Raw genomic sequence first — 17,251 nt, forward strand, 5'->3', positions numbered from 1 at the left:
CTTGAGTTGGATAAGATGACGGATCGGGTGTAGAATCAACCAGGCATTTTTCTAAGCTCTGTCGAAGAGAATTTTTCATTCCCTCCTCGAGGTTACTCAACCATTGCGGTAATGGATCTCGAAGATCGACAGGGTTGGATAATCGCAATACTTCGCCTTCTGGGGATACAACAGCCGTCAGTCCATTATCGTTTTTTATTATCGAACCAACACCTTGATATAATTTCGATAAATGAGCTTCCAGGCCTCGTCCGCTGGCTGACACTAATTCGAGAAGGTCCTCGTCGCTCAGGAAATACAGACGTGGATAAGACGATCGTTTTTCCTTTAAATCGTGAGAAATTGTAAAGCTTAATTTGATTAATATTTTCTATAATATATCATATTAATTAAATAAATTATTCTTTTAAATAAACGATACTGAAACAATTTACTAAAAAAAATAATAATAAAAAGAACTATTATTGTGAGTTATAATAATTATTATATTAATTATTAAATTATTTAATTATGAAAAGATAACTTTTTTTTAATACCTCCAAATATTCATCAAGGCTCTTTTGACATCTGTCGAGCAAATCTTTCAGACTCGTAAAAGACGAAAGAGGAAGTCTCCTTAAAGATGACACCCTTGGATCACGAGACACTTCGCCCATAAGATATCTAAATATTAACTTTATATATAAACTCTTAAAAAATATTATTACAATAATTCCTATAATTTTTATATGTATTCAATTTTTAAATTGAATTTGAAATAAATCACCTAAATTCTTTGTTAGCACGTGACCATCGACCAGTATCATTGGGAGCAGCGCCCCCTTCGTAAACTGGTTCCAAATAGACCCACTTCCTCTGTATGGTACTCAAGACCTTTATTCGTTCCTCTACTTCGGACAATCCAGCTTCGCATCGTGCGACTCTGGCTGCAAATCTTTCGTATCCTGTCGCCCCTTTCGCACCCTCCAATAAGAGTCTTAATTCACCTTCACGATAACAAATTAATTATATTTATATTTGCACTATTATGCAAACTTTAAAATTATAATTATTTTAAAATCTTATGAATAAAATTTCTTTTATAAAAATGATATACGCAATTGAAAAGAAAACTCAATTGTTTTCAACAAACAAAATTCACCTGCTCTTGCTAACAAACTGCCATACTCCTCGACGAGAAGAATACCAGTATTTTTACTGTCCTTCGATTGTTGTAGTTGAAGATGAGCCGACGCTTCCCAAGATTCCAGTTCCATTAATCCTTGTCGAATGCCACTTTCTGCCGCTGCTTTTTTCGTTATTTCCTAAAAAAAAATATTATTATTATATTATATTTATTTCAATTATTCTATTATTTTATTCTTCATTTTTTGATTTTTTCTTTTTTTTTTTTTTGATTATTCAAAAAGAAATTTTTTCTTTTTTCTGTGTATAAATTATATCATTATTAATTATAATATAATTATAATAATTAAAGAACTCATAACCAAAATTTAAAGTTTTTGTTAAATTTTTCAGATAAAAATATATTTTTCAGATATAAATATATTTTAGTAATCACAATTTAATTCTACAAAAATTGTAAAGCTGAAAAATTATATTATTCTTGAAAAGAAAATTCTCTTCTTCTTGTCTTTTTTTTTAAACACACTGTAAACAAATATTATTTTTTACAAATTAAAAGATATCTTAATTTCAACAAGAAAGGATATTCACCATCTGATAACAGAATGCGAATTCTGAAAATTTTTCCCTTTCCCTTTGTTAAATTATAATAAATATTCTATTAAATAATTATAAATATATTAATATCTTTAATAATTAGAATAAATAAAATGTTTTATTTATAAAATAAAACATTTTAGACTTATCACCTTTATTTTATCGACATTCTCTTCGATCTTCTTTGCAGAACGAAGCAAATGACCCAACGTAATATCTCTCACGTTTTTGACATCCCTTAGACCCAAAAGTGGCATCAGTTCACCCCAATGTTCCTCCGCAATCTCGTCGCCCCGAAGAAGCTGGAGCCATTCGATGGTCCCTCTCACCTCGCCTACCTTCTTACCAACGAACGTATCCACCTCGAAACTTCCATTCTTTCCATCCATCAATTGTTCCTTCAATTGATCTTTCAATTGAACGCGTATTCTATTTTCCCAGGAATCGAGCCAATCGTGGAGTCTAGGTAATCTTCTTCTAGCCACTGTCCATTCCTCGTCCTCCTGATTCTTCAATTCTTCCATAAACTCAACTTGGAAACGGCAATTCGATTCCTCAATCTCGAGCTGCACCTCCAATCTATTTATATTATTCTCGTTGTTCTCCAAAACATCGTCTATTTTCAAATCGATCTTTCGACAATCGTTTCTCAGAACGTCCAGTTGCTCCTTCAAATATGTCCATCTCTCCTTCATCGAAATAATCCAATCCAGGATAAGGATCTCCGGTTTCGAGGACCATTTCGCTTGCCATCTTTCGATCTCGTCTCGAAGGGCTATTGCCCTGTGTCGAAGATTCACTTTCGCGTCCTCGAGCTCGCGATCTATCACGGATTTGTAACGTTCCAAGCGGCCGGTTAGATCTTGCCAAGCTGTATAGGCTGCACTAACACCTGGATTTCATTAAATTTTAATTGATTGATTTAAATTTAATTTTAATTTTAATTTTGAATTTTCACGATGAACTACGTTTATTTTTATCAATATACAAGATGTTCATGCTGTTAATACCCTCCATTTTTCTTACAATTGCATTTTACAAAAAAAAAAATGGAAGAGGAAATTTTTAAAATTTACAATAGTTATTACGATTTTTTTTAAATTAATGTCTATATTTTATTTTACGATTTATAATAAAAATTTATTACATGATAAATTTTAATGAATCAAAAAATCAGCAGTTTATAATTTGTGAAAATTTTTTTTTGTTCGATTCGCATCAATTTTACAAAAAATATCTTCGGGTCAAAATCGTTTTTAAAAATTCGCAAAGAATTCTTAGGACGTTCATCATTAAAAATTTATAGATGAAAGAATCGCGAAACATGCAATCTTTTAGCTTCCCTTCCACTATCACTTATTCATTAAATGTTATAGCGTAATAAATCGTTGAATTTTCAAGCAGCTATTATCATAAATCATAAAATAAATTTAGAAAAAATTGTGACATGATTATTATTGTATGTATTGTTGTAAAACTAATGTTATAAATTTTCTTCCATTTTTTTTTTTTGAAATCATGAACGAAAAGAACGTTAGAAAATAATATATAAAAACTTAAATTATAAAAAGTATAATTTGATGTACATTCAAAAATTTTTTAACATCAAAAAAAAGAATTTATGTTCACTAGTAATTTAAATTTTGTAGTAAGAATATTTAACAGAATTCTATCTTGCACATAAAAACACCAAATACTTGCACAAACAAATCGTTTCTAATTTTTTCCAATATCTGTTTTCATGAAGAAAATCGCTCGCTACTACTTTATCTCGGTTTTCTCAGTAAATGGAATATTACATTCTGTAAAATTACGTACATGTATGATCAATACTAACATACATATATGAAATACAATTCGTGGAATGAAAAACGATAAAACCATTCGGAGAATTCCTATATTCTTAAAATTGTTTCGTATTGTACATGAGTTATACATTGATGCTCGATAAGAGATAACCAGAAGTAACAAAGAATTATTCTCTGACATTAAATATTACATTTTGTAACTTTTATTCAAAAGTAATATTTTAATTAAATTCTTAATAAACAAGTTTTAAATAAACATTTCATTTAATAAATATAAAAATAAAAATATCTACTTTTCTTTATTCATCAAAATAGATTTAAAATTCCATGAATATTAAAGAAGAAAGCAATTAAAAATCTTTTAACATAATATTTATATTGTTTTATTTTACAGTAAGTCTAAAGATTTAAAAATAAGATATTTATTATATAATTTTATATTAAAACAATCGATTATTTTTATTAATTTTTTCATGGAAAATGTTCAAGTATTTTTTACAAATCATCTTATGTAACATCATTGAGTATATTTATAATGTGCGAAATAAATTGAATGCAAGAATAACCTCAGAATATATCCTTTTTGAATTTATAAATTTATTATTTTGATTGTTGAAAAACTGATAAAGTTACAACATATTTTGTAATTCAATATTGCCAAATTCTTATTTTTTTTAAAAATAAAAATTGACGATTGTTTAATGAGGTCCTTCTTTCATTCCAACAATCATTCAACAATTGTTCTACCTTCAAGTTTTTCGCTAGTCCATGCAGCCAGCACTTTGGAAAGACCTGCAATGGCCTCCATCTCTTCGGCCATACCGGAAGATTGCACTTCGATTCTTGCGTGAGCTTCGTAGGCCAAACCAACTTCCTCTACGTTTCGTGGTCTACGTTCGAGTTCTTTCGAGGCGGATGAAAGGAACTCTACGATGGCGACTAATCTCGAAGAAGCTTCCACCCTTAAGTCGGAACACAAACGTTCCCAGTAACGACGGGAAGCCGATTCCAAGTCGTTTCTGGTTGTCGATGTGTCCACGTTAATGCACCAGATTTTCACCTCGCTGCCACGCAATCTTCCAACCTAGTTTTATTATCGAATTTCATTGTGTAAATTGGTCATTAAATTGGAAATGAATTGTATATTTAATTGATAGCAAAGTTACGATGTCTAACCTCTTGAGCCCATTGTTTGGCATCTTTGAAAGCCCTTGTCCATTCTTGCGGCGATTTTCCTTTCAATCTTTTAGATTAAAAACATTTTAAAATATGTGATTATTAAATTTGATGCACAGTAAAAGATATAGTTGCTTAATAAAAGTATTTAAACGCTATTTTAAAAATCTTTTTATTCGAATGAAAATTTGTATGTATGAAGAGTATAATAAGTCATATATGGAGTAATTTTCTTATTGATAGAGACGAATTCTTTTTAATCTATTTTCAATTTTATCATTTGGAAATTTTGTTAATAACAGAATGATAAAAAAATTAAAGTTTGAATATTATATACTCTAAAATCTTATTGCATTAATTATTTTAAATTAAATTATATAAATGTTTAAAAGGGCGAAATTTTGAGCATTGATTTCTTCTTAAAATATTTGATTAGAAAAAATTGTTGAAAAAATATTTCTAAATGAAATTATATTAAAGACTGAAAAATTGCTGCAAACTTTGAGATTGATTACACTTTCTTAAAGAATCATCTCATCAACAAAAAATGTAATTATTATGTATATTAAAATCCATGTGTAACATAATATATTCTATTATATTCTATTATATTCATTCAAATTTTCATTTGAATAAAAATTTTCGAGTTAGATAAATTTTTCTTTAAGATCACGTTCAAGTATTTTCATGCAGCAATTGTATGTGACATAATTTAAGAGAAAAATGTTGACCTTTATATCATCCCCATCCCCATATGCACATTCTTTTTTTGAATAAATAATATTTGGAATCACACTACATTTATAAAATGATTATTTCAATAACTCAGTATTTTATTATATTTTATTTTTAAAATATAAGCATCCATAACTTGATAAATGAATGAAACATTTATATCTCTCTTATCATATCAGAATACATGAGCAATATGTCCTCCTTTATTTAAAAAAATCATTTACAAATTTTTTAAAATAACATAATTTGGAAACAAATTAATTTAGAAAATAATTCTATATAGATTCAAATATTGTGAAAGAAATTATAATATTGTTATGATTTGATGTTGTATACAAAGAGTATAAAACATAAAAAAGCAACCAAAAGAAAATTAATTATAATATTGATTTTAAATATAAAAAAAAAAAACGATTTTTATTATTACCAAACACATCATGTAGAAGAAAAGCCGAATCAATAGAAAACTCTTTTTCAATTTGTTATATTTCTTAGAAAAATTTAAACTCTATAAAATAGAAAATTTACGATGTACACGTTTGTCATATTATATTAAAAAGAGAACAAAATTCCCTTTATTTTTATTCCTAAGCATCGAAGGAAGAGAATTTCTGAAGCGTTTCGATATTTTTGAATAATACGACGAGATAATGCAAAAGAATAAATTCTGCAGAAACGGTGCATCACACGGTCATTAATTTTAAATTACCGTTCAGCGGCGTCGAATTTGGCAGGGGCAGCTAAGTACAACCATTTTGTTCGAAGAGTTTCCAGAGCGGAAAGCGCGATTTCAGCCTGTTTGTACACACTGCCAAACAAATAACAACTCCTTTGAATCAGTCCACCGAAATGCGCCTCGGCCGCATCACCGACGCCCCTGAAATTCATGGGGATCGAGAGGGATCGACGAATCGACGAGTACAACTTGGCACGAATCTCCTCGAGGGATGGCCGCCATTGCAACGAGCCGTCCCGAAATGTCAGCTCCACTTTAACTTCCGGCAATTTCTTCAGCAACGACGGCAACGCTCCTCTGACATGGAAAAAAAGAAAATTTTGTTATGAATATGAAAATCGGCCATGTGAAATGATTTGAATCTTTATTTGGTATTCAACAGAGAGAATTTTTTAAAAGGAAGCTCTCTTTTAAAGATATGAGAGAAGTGAAGGATGTGAAGTTTATTCCATTGGAGATCTCTTTGCTCTTGTTTATTTTCCTTTTTTTTTATTAATGTTGAGTTATTATTTGAATAAACATTGACTTCATTTAATATGATATAATTAAAAAATAAATAAAATTCATTAAAGTATAAAATAATTATTATTAGATTGTAAATATTTGTGCATTTAAGCAAAATTTGAATATAGAGAAATGTATGGAATGTATATGATAAGTAAAAGGACACAATATGTAAAATATAATATATGTGATAGTTGAGGAATAAAGTAAATATCTTTTTAAACTTCATTTATTATATTATATTATATTATAGTTATATTATTAAAATCTTTTTAAATTTATAATATTTAATATATTATATTAAATATATATTATTATATATTTTAGAAAGAATATTGCATGAAATCTTTTTATATGAAATGGATGAAAAATCATAGCTAATTGAGGAATTAAATATGAATATGATTATTTCTTGACAGATTCATATAAATAAAGTTTCCAGTGTAGTATATATAATTCTAATTCTTTACAAACAATCACATAAAAATTTTTGATATTCTAATTTTTAAATTTTATCTAAAATTAATATTAATTTTTATATTAAATATTAATTTAATCATGTATTTGTTTTATATTATTCTAAGATATATTCTAAAATGAAATGACTATGTTTCTTCCAATATTATTTTAAAGTATTACATCCATGATAAAAATGATAAAAAAGAATCCAAAAGTCTATAATTACCTATAAGCCACGCCCAATGCTTTAAGCAATTGTCTGTCCCAATGTAATTTCCAAGCTTTCGTGTTTCCATATTCAACTTCGACAGTATCGACGATCGTTCTCATGTTCATCAATGCATCTTTCCAAGCATTCTGATTCCCAATCATATTTACAGTCTCACCTCTCAATAAACTGGACACCAAATCCCTTAACGAACTGTGTTTTGCAGCTAATTCTGAATTCTGTTGTGCGAATTTCCTTACCTGTTTCAATTTTAATAAAAATTAAATGTATATCATTTATAATTCATTCATTATCTGTTTTTTACATTATTATTTCGTAAATAATATCTAACAAAATTTATCAAAACTTTTCATCTAAATTATTTGCATACAACTTTATCTAAATTGAATATATACAAAAATATTAATACTAATTTAATTCGATATTTTAATATTGATATATTAATCAATTTATTGAATAAGCATATGCATTTAAATAAAAAATCAAAAATAAAATTGAATTAAATTTAAACTATCTTTCTTTTCCTAAAAATTAAACAAATTATACCACATCTATTGTATGATAATAATGTTTCAGAAATGAATTTTCAGGAATCAAATTATATATATATATTTGCATTCTGTGTGTGAAAAATTTTCAATTTTAATATCGATCTCGAAAAAATTACCAATTCTTTCAATCTGGCTGTATAAGCGTCAACAGCCTGAGGATCGGACCAAGCAACGCCAGATTGTTCTTGTACAGCTCGAGCCAATTCAAGGGCAGTCGTGAGCATTAATGGTCTTTGAGATGGTACCATACGATCGCCAATCGTATTATGAAAGGTGGCGACCTGTTGAAGAGCTCTGGCGCGTCCAGCCAGAGTTCCAGCTCTTTCTATCAGATCCCTCACTTCTCGTGGAAGTTCGACTCCTTGACTCGAAAGTGCCCTCGCCTCTCTGATCAGAGTCATCAATCTTGGATCATACGTGACCCTCATCATACTGGTACCGGTTAATTCAACCACCGCAGAATCGGTGCCTAATGTCAGTTCCTTCCTGGTTACAGCGTCTTTTGTTTCTTCAGTCTGACAAACAAATTATGCTTTGCAACATTTTCTTTTTGAAAAACGTTTAAAAGTATTTATTAATGGGAAATTGATAAATTTATTTAAAACAAAGATAATTTAAAAAATAATTTTTTTCATTTATCGATTTCGATCATCTTAAAATATGTTCAGAAACATGAATATGAATTTTTAAATGTTTTTGCTATAATATGTTTTTGATTTTCTTTTATTGTTCCAAGTTTTAGTTGTAAGCAAAAATAGAATACATAATATTTTTAATATTTTTAATATTTGTGATACATTTATTGTTTGTATAAAGAATATGTATCAATTCTTATTTATAGACTATAAAAAAGTGAGGTTAGGTTTAAGTTAATTTATTTGGTAGTCATGAAATTATTAATTATTATATTAATATTTAATTAAGGTATATAATTATAGATAGATATTAAAAAATTTATTATAAAATAATAAAATTTGTTTAAATATCTTGATGAGAAACTGTCAAGCTGTTATATGGAAATATTGTTATAATTAGAATGACTTGATAATATATTTCGAAGTCATTGAAATTAGAAAGGAAGATTCTTTTATTGAAGATATTATTTTAATATTTAGAATTCTGTTTGAATTCTACATCTAATTTTATAATGTTATGAAATTTGTTATAGGAAAAACGTATTAATTGTAAAATTATAAAATTACCCAAGTATCAACGAAGCTTTGTCTTTTTCTTTCAACATTTTTCAAAGCTGTTATCAATCTCTCTGAGATTTCTCCATATCCAGGAAGATCCGCTAGCAGTTCCTTTCCTAATTTATTTAAACTTTCTAATCTTAATTCTGCCGATCTAGCAGCTTGAACCTCTTGAAGTATTCTTGGACTGTCTAACAAATCACTCGTGTCCGGTCCAACCAAGCAATTTTCTTCAGCGATGCAGAAAGTAAAAGTAATGAATAAAATATTTTATATATAGAAGATTTTTATTATTTTATTACCATTAATTAAAGATTCGAGATTTTCAAGATCCGATATTACAGAATTATTAAAATTTATCTATATTAATCCTCAATTTTATTTAATTTTAATTTAATAAAAGTAAAAATCAATACAAAAGAATTTTTTTCATAAATTTTTCTATCAATCATTATTTTATATACGTTTATTATAATAAATTTGCTAATGTTGAAAATATATAAACCTCTTCACTAATATTTAGTTTTCTTTAAAATTTAATTTTCTTAAATTAAAAATTTTTTATAAGTCGCTTGATTAAATTTTATAATCACCTATAAGATCTCCGTAAGCTGAAAGCAAAGTCTCTCGTTCTCCACGCAAGACCCTTTTTAAGCCGTCTCTTTTTAGCAGCTCGAAGTAGCGTCGAAATTCAGCAAGCAAAAAATTTGGAGTGGTGGCATCGGCAATTTGTGACTTCAATTTTAGCGCAACTCGTTCCTCGGCGGGTGCCAAACCCTCTTCGACCCTTCTCTTGAGTCGATTCCACTCGATGCCCTTGTCATCGTCATCAAACACCACTAATATGATTAATTAAATAAAAAAATATGACAAGTATAAAATAATTTCGTTTGGATATATAAAACCAATGATATATTGAAATATTATTTATAGAAACAGATATAAAATTATTTAATTTAGATAAATAAAAAATATATCGTAATATTAAAAATTCTAGATATACCTCTGATATCGTCAAGGCATTGTATCAAGTTGTCCGTGCCAAGTCCAGATCTCTCATTCGATGTTAATAATCTGGTTAATTGTCTATATTGAGCACGTAACTCGCCAATTTGTCTAAAACATCACGATGATAGCATTGAATCTTGCTTCGAACAGAAAAACACACAACGAAGATACCTTAACCGTTTGCCAATCCTTGAACATCTTTTAGGGATATAATTGGTGCTCTTCCACGAATGAAGCGAATGATGAGGCCAAAATAGCGTGGTAAATTTTTCCACCATGTCCGTCCATTTCTCACATATTGCGGCACCATTTGATATTGCCTCGATTTTCACTCGATCATCGGTAGTTCGAATCTGTTTGAAGATAAATTATAAATATATTTATAATAAACTAGACTACAAATATTTATGTATTTAAAAAAAAAATCTACAAAACGCACATGATATGTAAAAAAAGTTAAAATATTCAAAATATAATATTGAAATATTGTGTTATTTTAAAAAGGATTCTATTAATTTAATTTTATGGTTTGTTTATTTATAATTATCTTCTGACAAAAGTAAAAATTAATAACTCATAAAACACGTAGAAATATTACATAGAATTCTGACAAAATTTGATGTTGATATTTATAAATCTCGATCTTTTTACCTCTTCAATTGAATTCTTCACAAGAGACACCACTTCGTCTCCGATAACATCCAAAAAAGATTTCATACGTTCCTCGGTGTACACCAGATCTCCTAACTTCCACAAATCGTCGACATAGCCGGATACAACTTCAACAGCGTCGTCCACGCTGATCAATCCATCGCTATGTAAAAATAAATAGAGAAGGGAATATACTTATCGCCATGTTTAAATCTTTCATATTTTATGTACCAATTATAACGAAAAAGTGTTATCCTCGAAACATTTATATTGCACAAACTTGAAGGGGAGGATTAATGTACGGGGATAAAATTCTCACGGCCCAATTATAAAATTCGAAACGACTTCTTTTTTTTATAGCACCTCGCAACAGCCGCCTGCTCCAACTCAGCCCTGATGCTCCTCAAGATTTTTACACCCTCTCCATAGATCATTTTGTCATGCGATCGTTTCGCGTTCTCCCATATTTTCCTCCAATAATTCTCCTCCTCGTGCACAGAGCTCGCCGCTGACGAGCCGAGAAGATTTTCCTCCAGTTTCTTCAAGTAGGACGAATCCAGGCCGGAAGATCGAAGCGTTGGCGCCCATACTTGACGGAGAGCCTCGATCAGTGTCGATCCTTTTCCACAGCCGGTAGTCATGATGTGAACGAGGTCGTGGAAATTCTTTTCCGTCACTGATGCCTCTGTTAACTGTATTAAATGTGACCCACTATTTGTTTCGATTTTGTATTAGAATTAAAGATATTTATTTTGAAATTTAATAAAAATAAAAGTGACGATTTATAATTCGATCCATTGTAGATAGTTAATATTAATATGAGAATAATTATATATTTATAATTATGTTTTTAACTGCATACATTATCGATGTTACTTTTACTAAAAATTATCTGCACAGTTTTAATTTTGAGAAATTATTTATTCGAAAAAAAGTAATTTCAAATTTGCTACCAATTTCTAAATAAAATTTCGAAATTAAATTTCTATTTTTTCATTTTGTTGTATATTTGAATATATTATTTCAATTATCAAGAATTATTTGTTCATGAAAATTCATATGTTTATAACAGAAATTTTTTATGAAAACATATATTAATACATTTATATTATTGTATAAACATTTTTCTATTTATTACATATATAACAATATTTTAATTTTTGCATATAATGGTAATTTTCATAATAAACGAGATATTATGGATGCATAATTTGCATTCAATAATTTTCTGTTTGAAAAAATTGAAACTGAAACTTCCAAACTTCATTATGAATTCAATTTAATTCTCTTCAAATAGAATTTTCTGTAAACTTTATTATAAAATCAAACTATCTTTTGAATTGAATTAAAGCTATAATTCTTGACACGAATATAGCCAAAATTTGATAAAACCAAGACAAGAATATATTAATTTGAATCGTAACAGAATAAGATATAAAATATTTACATACTTTTAAAATTATTTCACATACTTTCAAAAAATAAAATCTAATTATAAGATAATATATTACTTGAATAATAATTTTTCGATTATTTTGTAACATTATTATAAAAGTATTATGAAAGTCTTGAGAAATTTTCACGAAACAAATATTTATATTGTGCAAAGCATATGTGACTTAAAATCATATTAATCTTACACACATAAAGTCTGATAGACTTATTATTCTCCTCGATTTAATTATTATTTTATTAATTTTCATTGGGAAAATAATTATTAATTTTTAAAATATTACATTCTTTTTTAGAATATATTTTTTTTAAGAATATATATTTTATAATATAAAATATAATAGCATAGGCCAACATGTGTTCTCGAAACTAATTCTGTAATTAATTTTTCCAAGTTAATTAAATGAATCTATTAAGATTTATGTAGTTTTTGCACATTTGAACCATGAAGAAAATTGTAAAAAAATTTATTGATATATATATATATATATTATACTCGAATATCTACTTTAAAATTATAAAACTAAAAAAAGTAATGAATTTTATATATTTGCAATTTATATTTTGTCAATGAATATATTTGAATATAAAAGATTCCAACATGTTATTGAAAAATTACATAAATATGGAATAATATTTACATTTTAAGGTTATATTAATGATTGCATTTCTACGAAAATAAGAAACAAATTAATCAACATATAAAATAAAATAAACATCTAAAATAAATATCATAAATTCATCACTTTTAATAAATATCTTCACAATGCATCACAGAAACAGATTTTATTTTCAATTATTTTCTTACCTTAAAAAAAACCAATGTGTTCCTGCCAATAGGCAATTCATTGCTCAATTTCAATTGCATTTTTTTCTCCTCTTCGTCAGCCGGTTGTGCACACAGAATTTTGCACGAGGCTCTGTCCAAAAAATTGTCCAACACTTCCTCTTCGTCCCTAATTGTATCATTGTCTTTTAGAGGAACGCCGAAAAAATGGCCTGCAGTGGATACTATCAACAATCTCCGTTTGTCAAGCACCACCATTTTTGTAAATAGTGGAAATATTCTTTTAAAAACCGCGAAATTTCGTAAAACGAACGTTCTTGTTACGCTTCCATTACGAAGTTTCCACGAAACGTCGACCAAATGATTGTCCTTGTCGCGTGGTGATCGTTCAAGTTGTCATGACGACTCTTGTCCAACACAAACCTGCTGTCAGCCGGTTCCACGTGCTGGCAGAATCGTACCTTTGTGTAAGCAGTGGTTGAAAAAATAAGAATGTCATTTTTTAGGATGAGCAAACTTGTGAATTTGGAATTTTAAAGTGTTGAATTTTGTGAATAATGTACTAAACAGTGACTAAAGAGTATCATTTCTCTTATAAATAATTATAAAATTTAAAATAAAGAGGTGAAAGGATACTTGTGAATATTATACTAAGAAATAATTAAAAGAAATAAGATTGTTATTTTTGTCATAAATAATTGTAAACTTGAAATTTTAAAGTGTTGAATGGATTTTGTGAATAGTGTATTATATAGCAATGATTAAAGCAATAGAGATGTTATTTTTATTATAAATAATTATAAAGTTGGAATTTTAAAAAATTCAAAAAATTTTTATAAATAATGTATTAAGTAATTAAAGTAATAAAAATGTCATTTTTGTTATAAATAATAAATAATAATAAAGATGTCATATTTGTTATAAATAAACTTGGAATTTAAACAAATTGAAAAAACTTTTATGAATAATTTATATAAGTATTTGTTCAATATTTTAAAAATTTTTATTATTTATGATAAAATTATTTCATGTAATAATGATATTATTATAGTTATTATATTTGAGCATTGATTAATTAATATTTTTAATTTGATTTATTGAATCTATTGAATTTATTGACTGAATTAATTTGATAGAAATACTTATCAATAAATAATTTTAATATAAATATTTATTGTAACATCTTGATTAAAAATAATCATCGATTAATTGTTTTTTCTTAATAAAAAATTAATTAAATTTATATATAATGTATATAAATATTGATTATACATTGATATCAGACCTGAAGTTAGATTAAAAAAATTAATATTTTGTTAAAGAGAATTCTCTTTCAGAAAAGAATTAATAAAATTAATTTAATATATAATATTCCTAATAATAATAGAATCATAAAATGAAAGTTTATAATATAAGTTTAAAGTAAAAAAATCTTAATTAATTAATATAATTAATACAAAAAGAAAAAAATTTATCAAGATAATAAAAAAATTTATTATAATGATAAATTATAAAATAAATTATACTTACAATAGTTTACGAAAATATATATGTATAATATTATGCTCTACATATTCACAATCTTATTTAAACAAAATACTTGTTTAAAGAATTAAAAATTAAATTTATATATTTTTAATGAAATTTTATGAATATATAATTTTTTTAATCAACATTCAAAATTTTATTATTTTTTTCAGAATTCTATAATAGATAAAATGTCAAATTATAAAATATTCAAAATTTATCTAAAAAATTTTATCATTCTGTTATAAAAAATATTAGACAAAATTGTATTTAAAACTTGATTAAAATTTTAAGGATTTCATTCCAACCTTCAAAAGATGTTCCGTCAATTAATTAAAAAAATTGCTTCATGTATAACTTATTAAGCTTTACATACACATAAACTTTTATTAAAATCGGAATTTTTGAATTACATAAATTGATCAATCTGAATTGATAAATCTGTAATATAATGTTTTAATGTATGTATGTATGAGCACATTTTCATACATACATACTGTACATACATATTGTAGATAGAAACTTCGAAAATAACAATAATATTTGCTTTTCTTTATTGATGTAAATTATCAACGAATTTGACTATTACGTACATACAAAAGTATGCATCGACAATTTTCAATTAAGGATTGATTAATATCAATTACAAGATACATAATGCAGACAAACTTACGTCAGTAAGAAAATATGTGAGAGAAAAAGGAAGATAGATCATTGCTCGTGATTCGACTTCTGATTCAAGTTCTTGCTACTTTGTATTTCTGACACTGTTGATATTAATTTATAATTATCATCCTAAATCCTATGATAATATGATTATCACATCACAAATCTCTACTTCTTATTTTTATAAATTACACAATACAATATTACATATGGACAAATTCAAAGTAATAAAAGTAAAAATAAAAAAAAATAATAAAAATTTATTTGGAACAAGCTATTTAAACTTTCTTCAATATATCAATACTATAATTATTAAACCAATCAAATATATTTGTTTAAGATTATTTATTTCTGCAATTATTAAAAATTTGCAAAATTAAAAATATACATAAAATATAATAAATATAACATTAATATTATATATTTTATTATAAATATTTTACAAATATCTTTTCCATAAACCAAACGATCTCATTCTCTAAAGATTAAAATAATACTTTCTTCGAATTATTTCCACAATTTTTCTAAAATAAAATAAATACTTGAAAAAATACAACAAAATTTTCTATACTTACTACTAAAAAATACGTATTCATAATTTTCACATTCTATCCCTAAACGTTTCAAAATGGCGAATGAAAAATCTTTCAATCAATAGCCGTATACTCCAACGAAAATAAATAAATAAGATTCACGGATGCGAGAAGATTATTGTTAACCGCTATTACCGCCTAATATTTGCATAATCAGATTATAACTGGCATCCACGCCTCGAATAAGCAATCAGAATACATTCCGATGAGCGAAGTGAATTTATGCGTTTACGTGCATACGTATTAACTGTCCATGTATACTTCCGCCCACAGCAAATGGCGTGTGCTATTGAAGAAGAAAGAAGTCGTGGTCGTTACCATTTTCCAAAAATATAAGTGATGGAATGACGTGGTCAACGTAGATGTATCTGTTTATACGTCGTTTAATAGAATTTCATGCGTTTCTGATTATAACATTATTGTTCGAAGAGTAATTTATTACTGTAATTAATTAAGTAAATGATTCGAAATCATTGAATAATAATAGAGCATAATTGTCATTCGATATTCCATTAACGTTATAATGTAAACGTTAAATTGATAATTTTCGTATAAATGATTTTAATGCAAAAGTTTATTAAGAATTTATATAAGAAGAATTATGAAAATTATTAATCGTTATGTTGAAATTATTTATTAATAGATCATTGAATAGAAAATGACGTAAATCTTGTGACGTTTTCGTGTCTTATATATTAATCAATTACGTTTGACATTTAATAATTTTCGATATTAATATGTGTAATTACATGTTGCATATAAATACTTTCATTATCGTTGTACACTTTATATATATTTTTCTGTGTATAGGATTTTGATCGTGCAACATGATTGATCATCATCGAATGTTGTCTTTACATGTAATCTTTCTCTTGTTATAATAATAAAATTTTTTTGAAAAGAAATTATTGATACGATACAATTTCAAAAATTGTGATTCTTGTATATTATTATCGCAACAATTAAATTCTTTCATAAGAGAAATTGTCGAATCTTAAAAAATCAGTTTTATTACATAAAATATTTCGTACTTTGAAAATATTTAAAAATAATTAAAAATTAAAATTTATAATTTGCATTTTTAATATAAAGAGAAAAAATAAAAAATTTCAATCGAATCAGGATTCATCGATAAATAGATATGATACACATAATTAAAATTATATTCTTTTCATATGAATTCAAATTCCATAGCAATTTTTTCATAGTGAATTAAAATTAAAGATAGCCAGGATTCCAGAGCATCCAAAAAGAAATCTCATCCGATGGGAAATCACTCGTCGTTACATGAGAAAGTCGTGTTTCTGTGTATAGCCATTGAATGTCGAGGGACCTTACTTTTATCTCATTCACAGTTAAATTTACCAGACCAGCAAAAAGAAAAACTTCGTTATGTGGAATAATTGCTCTAACGATTATACGTAGTTAAACCATATCATCGTGTAATCGGTGGC

General features: G+C 26.7%; 1 protein-coding gene across 1 annotated transcript in view; it reads right to left on the bottom strand.

Annotated features, from left to right (window-relative positions):
* Positions 1–13,408, bottom strand: part of LOC102671034 (cytoplasmic dynein 2 heavy chain 1) — a 44,544-nt gene extending 31,136 nt beyond the window's left edge. The window contains exons 1-17 of the mRNA XM_006618824.2: positions 13,033–13,408; positions 11,136–11,464; positions 10,773–10,935; positions 10,293–10,474; positions 10,117–10,229; positions 9,707–9,952; positions 9,123–9,343; positions 8,037–8,435; positions 7,367–7,608; positions 6,151–6,474; positions 4,707–4,773; positions 4,278–4,614; positions 1,875–2,614; positions 1,142–1,304; positions 767–986; positions 537–663; positions 2–325 (exon numbers count right to left, since the gene is read on the bottom strand). Of these exons, the coding sequence (XP_006618887.2) occupies positions 2–325; positions 537–663; positions 767–986; positions 1,142–1,304; positions 1,875–2,614; positions 4,278–4,614; positions 4,707–4,773; positions 6,151–6,474; positions 7,367–7,608; positions 8,037–8,435; positions 9,123–9,343; positions 9,707–9,952; positions 10,117–10,229; positions 10,293–10,474; positions 10,773–10,935; positions 11,136–11,464; positions 13,033–13,269 (4,434 nt within the window). The 5' untranslated portion in view covers positions 13,270–13,408. The remainder of the gene's footprint in view (position 1; positions 326–536; positions 664–766; positions 987–1,141; positions 1,305–1,874; positions 2,615–4,277; positions 4,615–4,706; positions 4,774–6,150; positions 6,475–7,366; positions 7,609–8,036; positions 8,436–9,122; positions 9,344–9,706; positions 9,953–10,116; positions 10,230–10,292; positions 10,475–10,772; positions 10,936–11,135; positions 11,465–13,032) is intronic.
* Between the last annotated feature and the right edge of the window lie 3,843 nt (positions 13,409–17,251).

Source organism: Apis dorsata, unplaced genomic scaffold, assembly GCF_000469605.1.
Source record: "Apis dorsata unplaced genomic scaffold, Apis dorsata 1.3 scaffold_376, whole genome shotgun sequence".
NCBI lineage: Eukaryota > Metazoa > Arthropoda > Insecta > Hymenoptera > Apidae > Apis > Apis dorsata.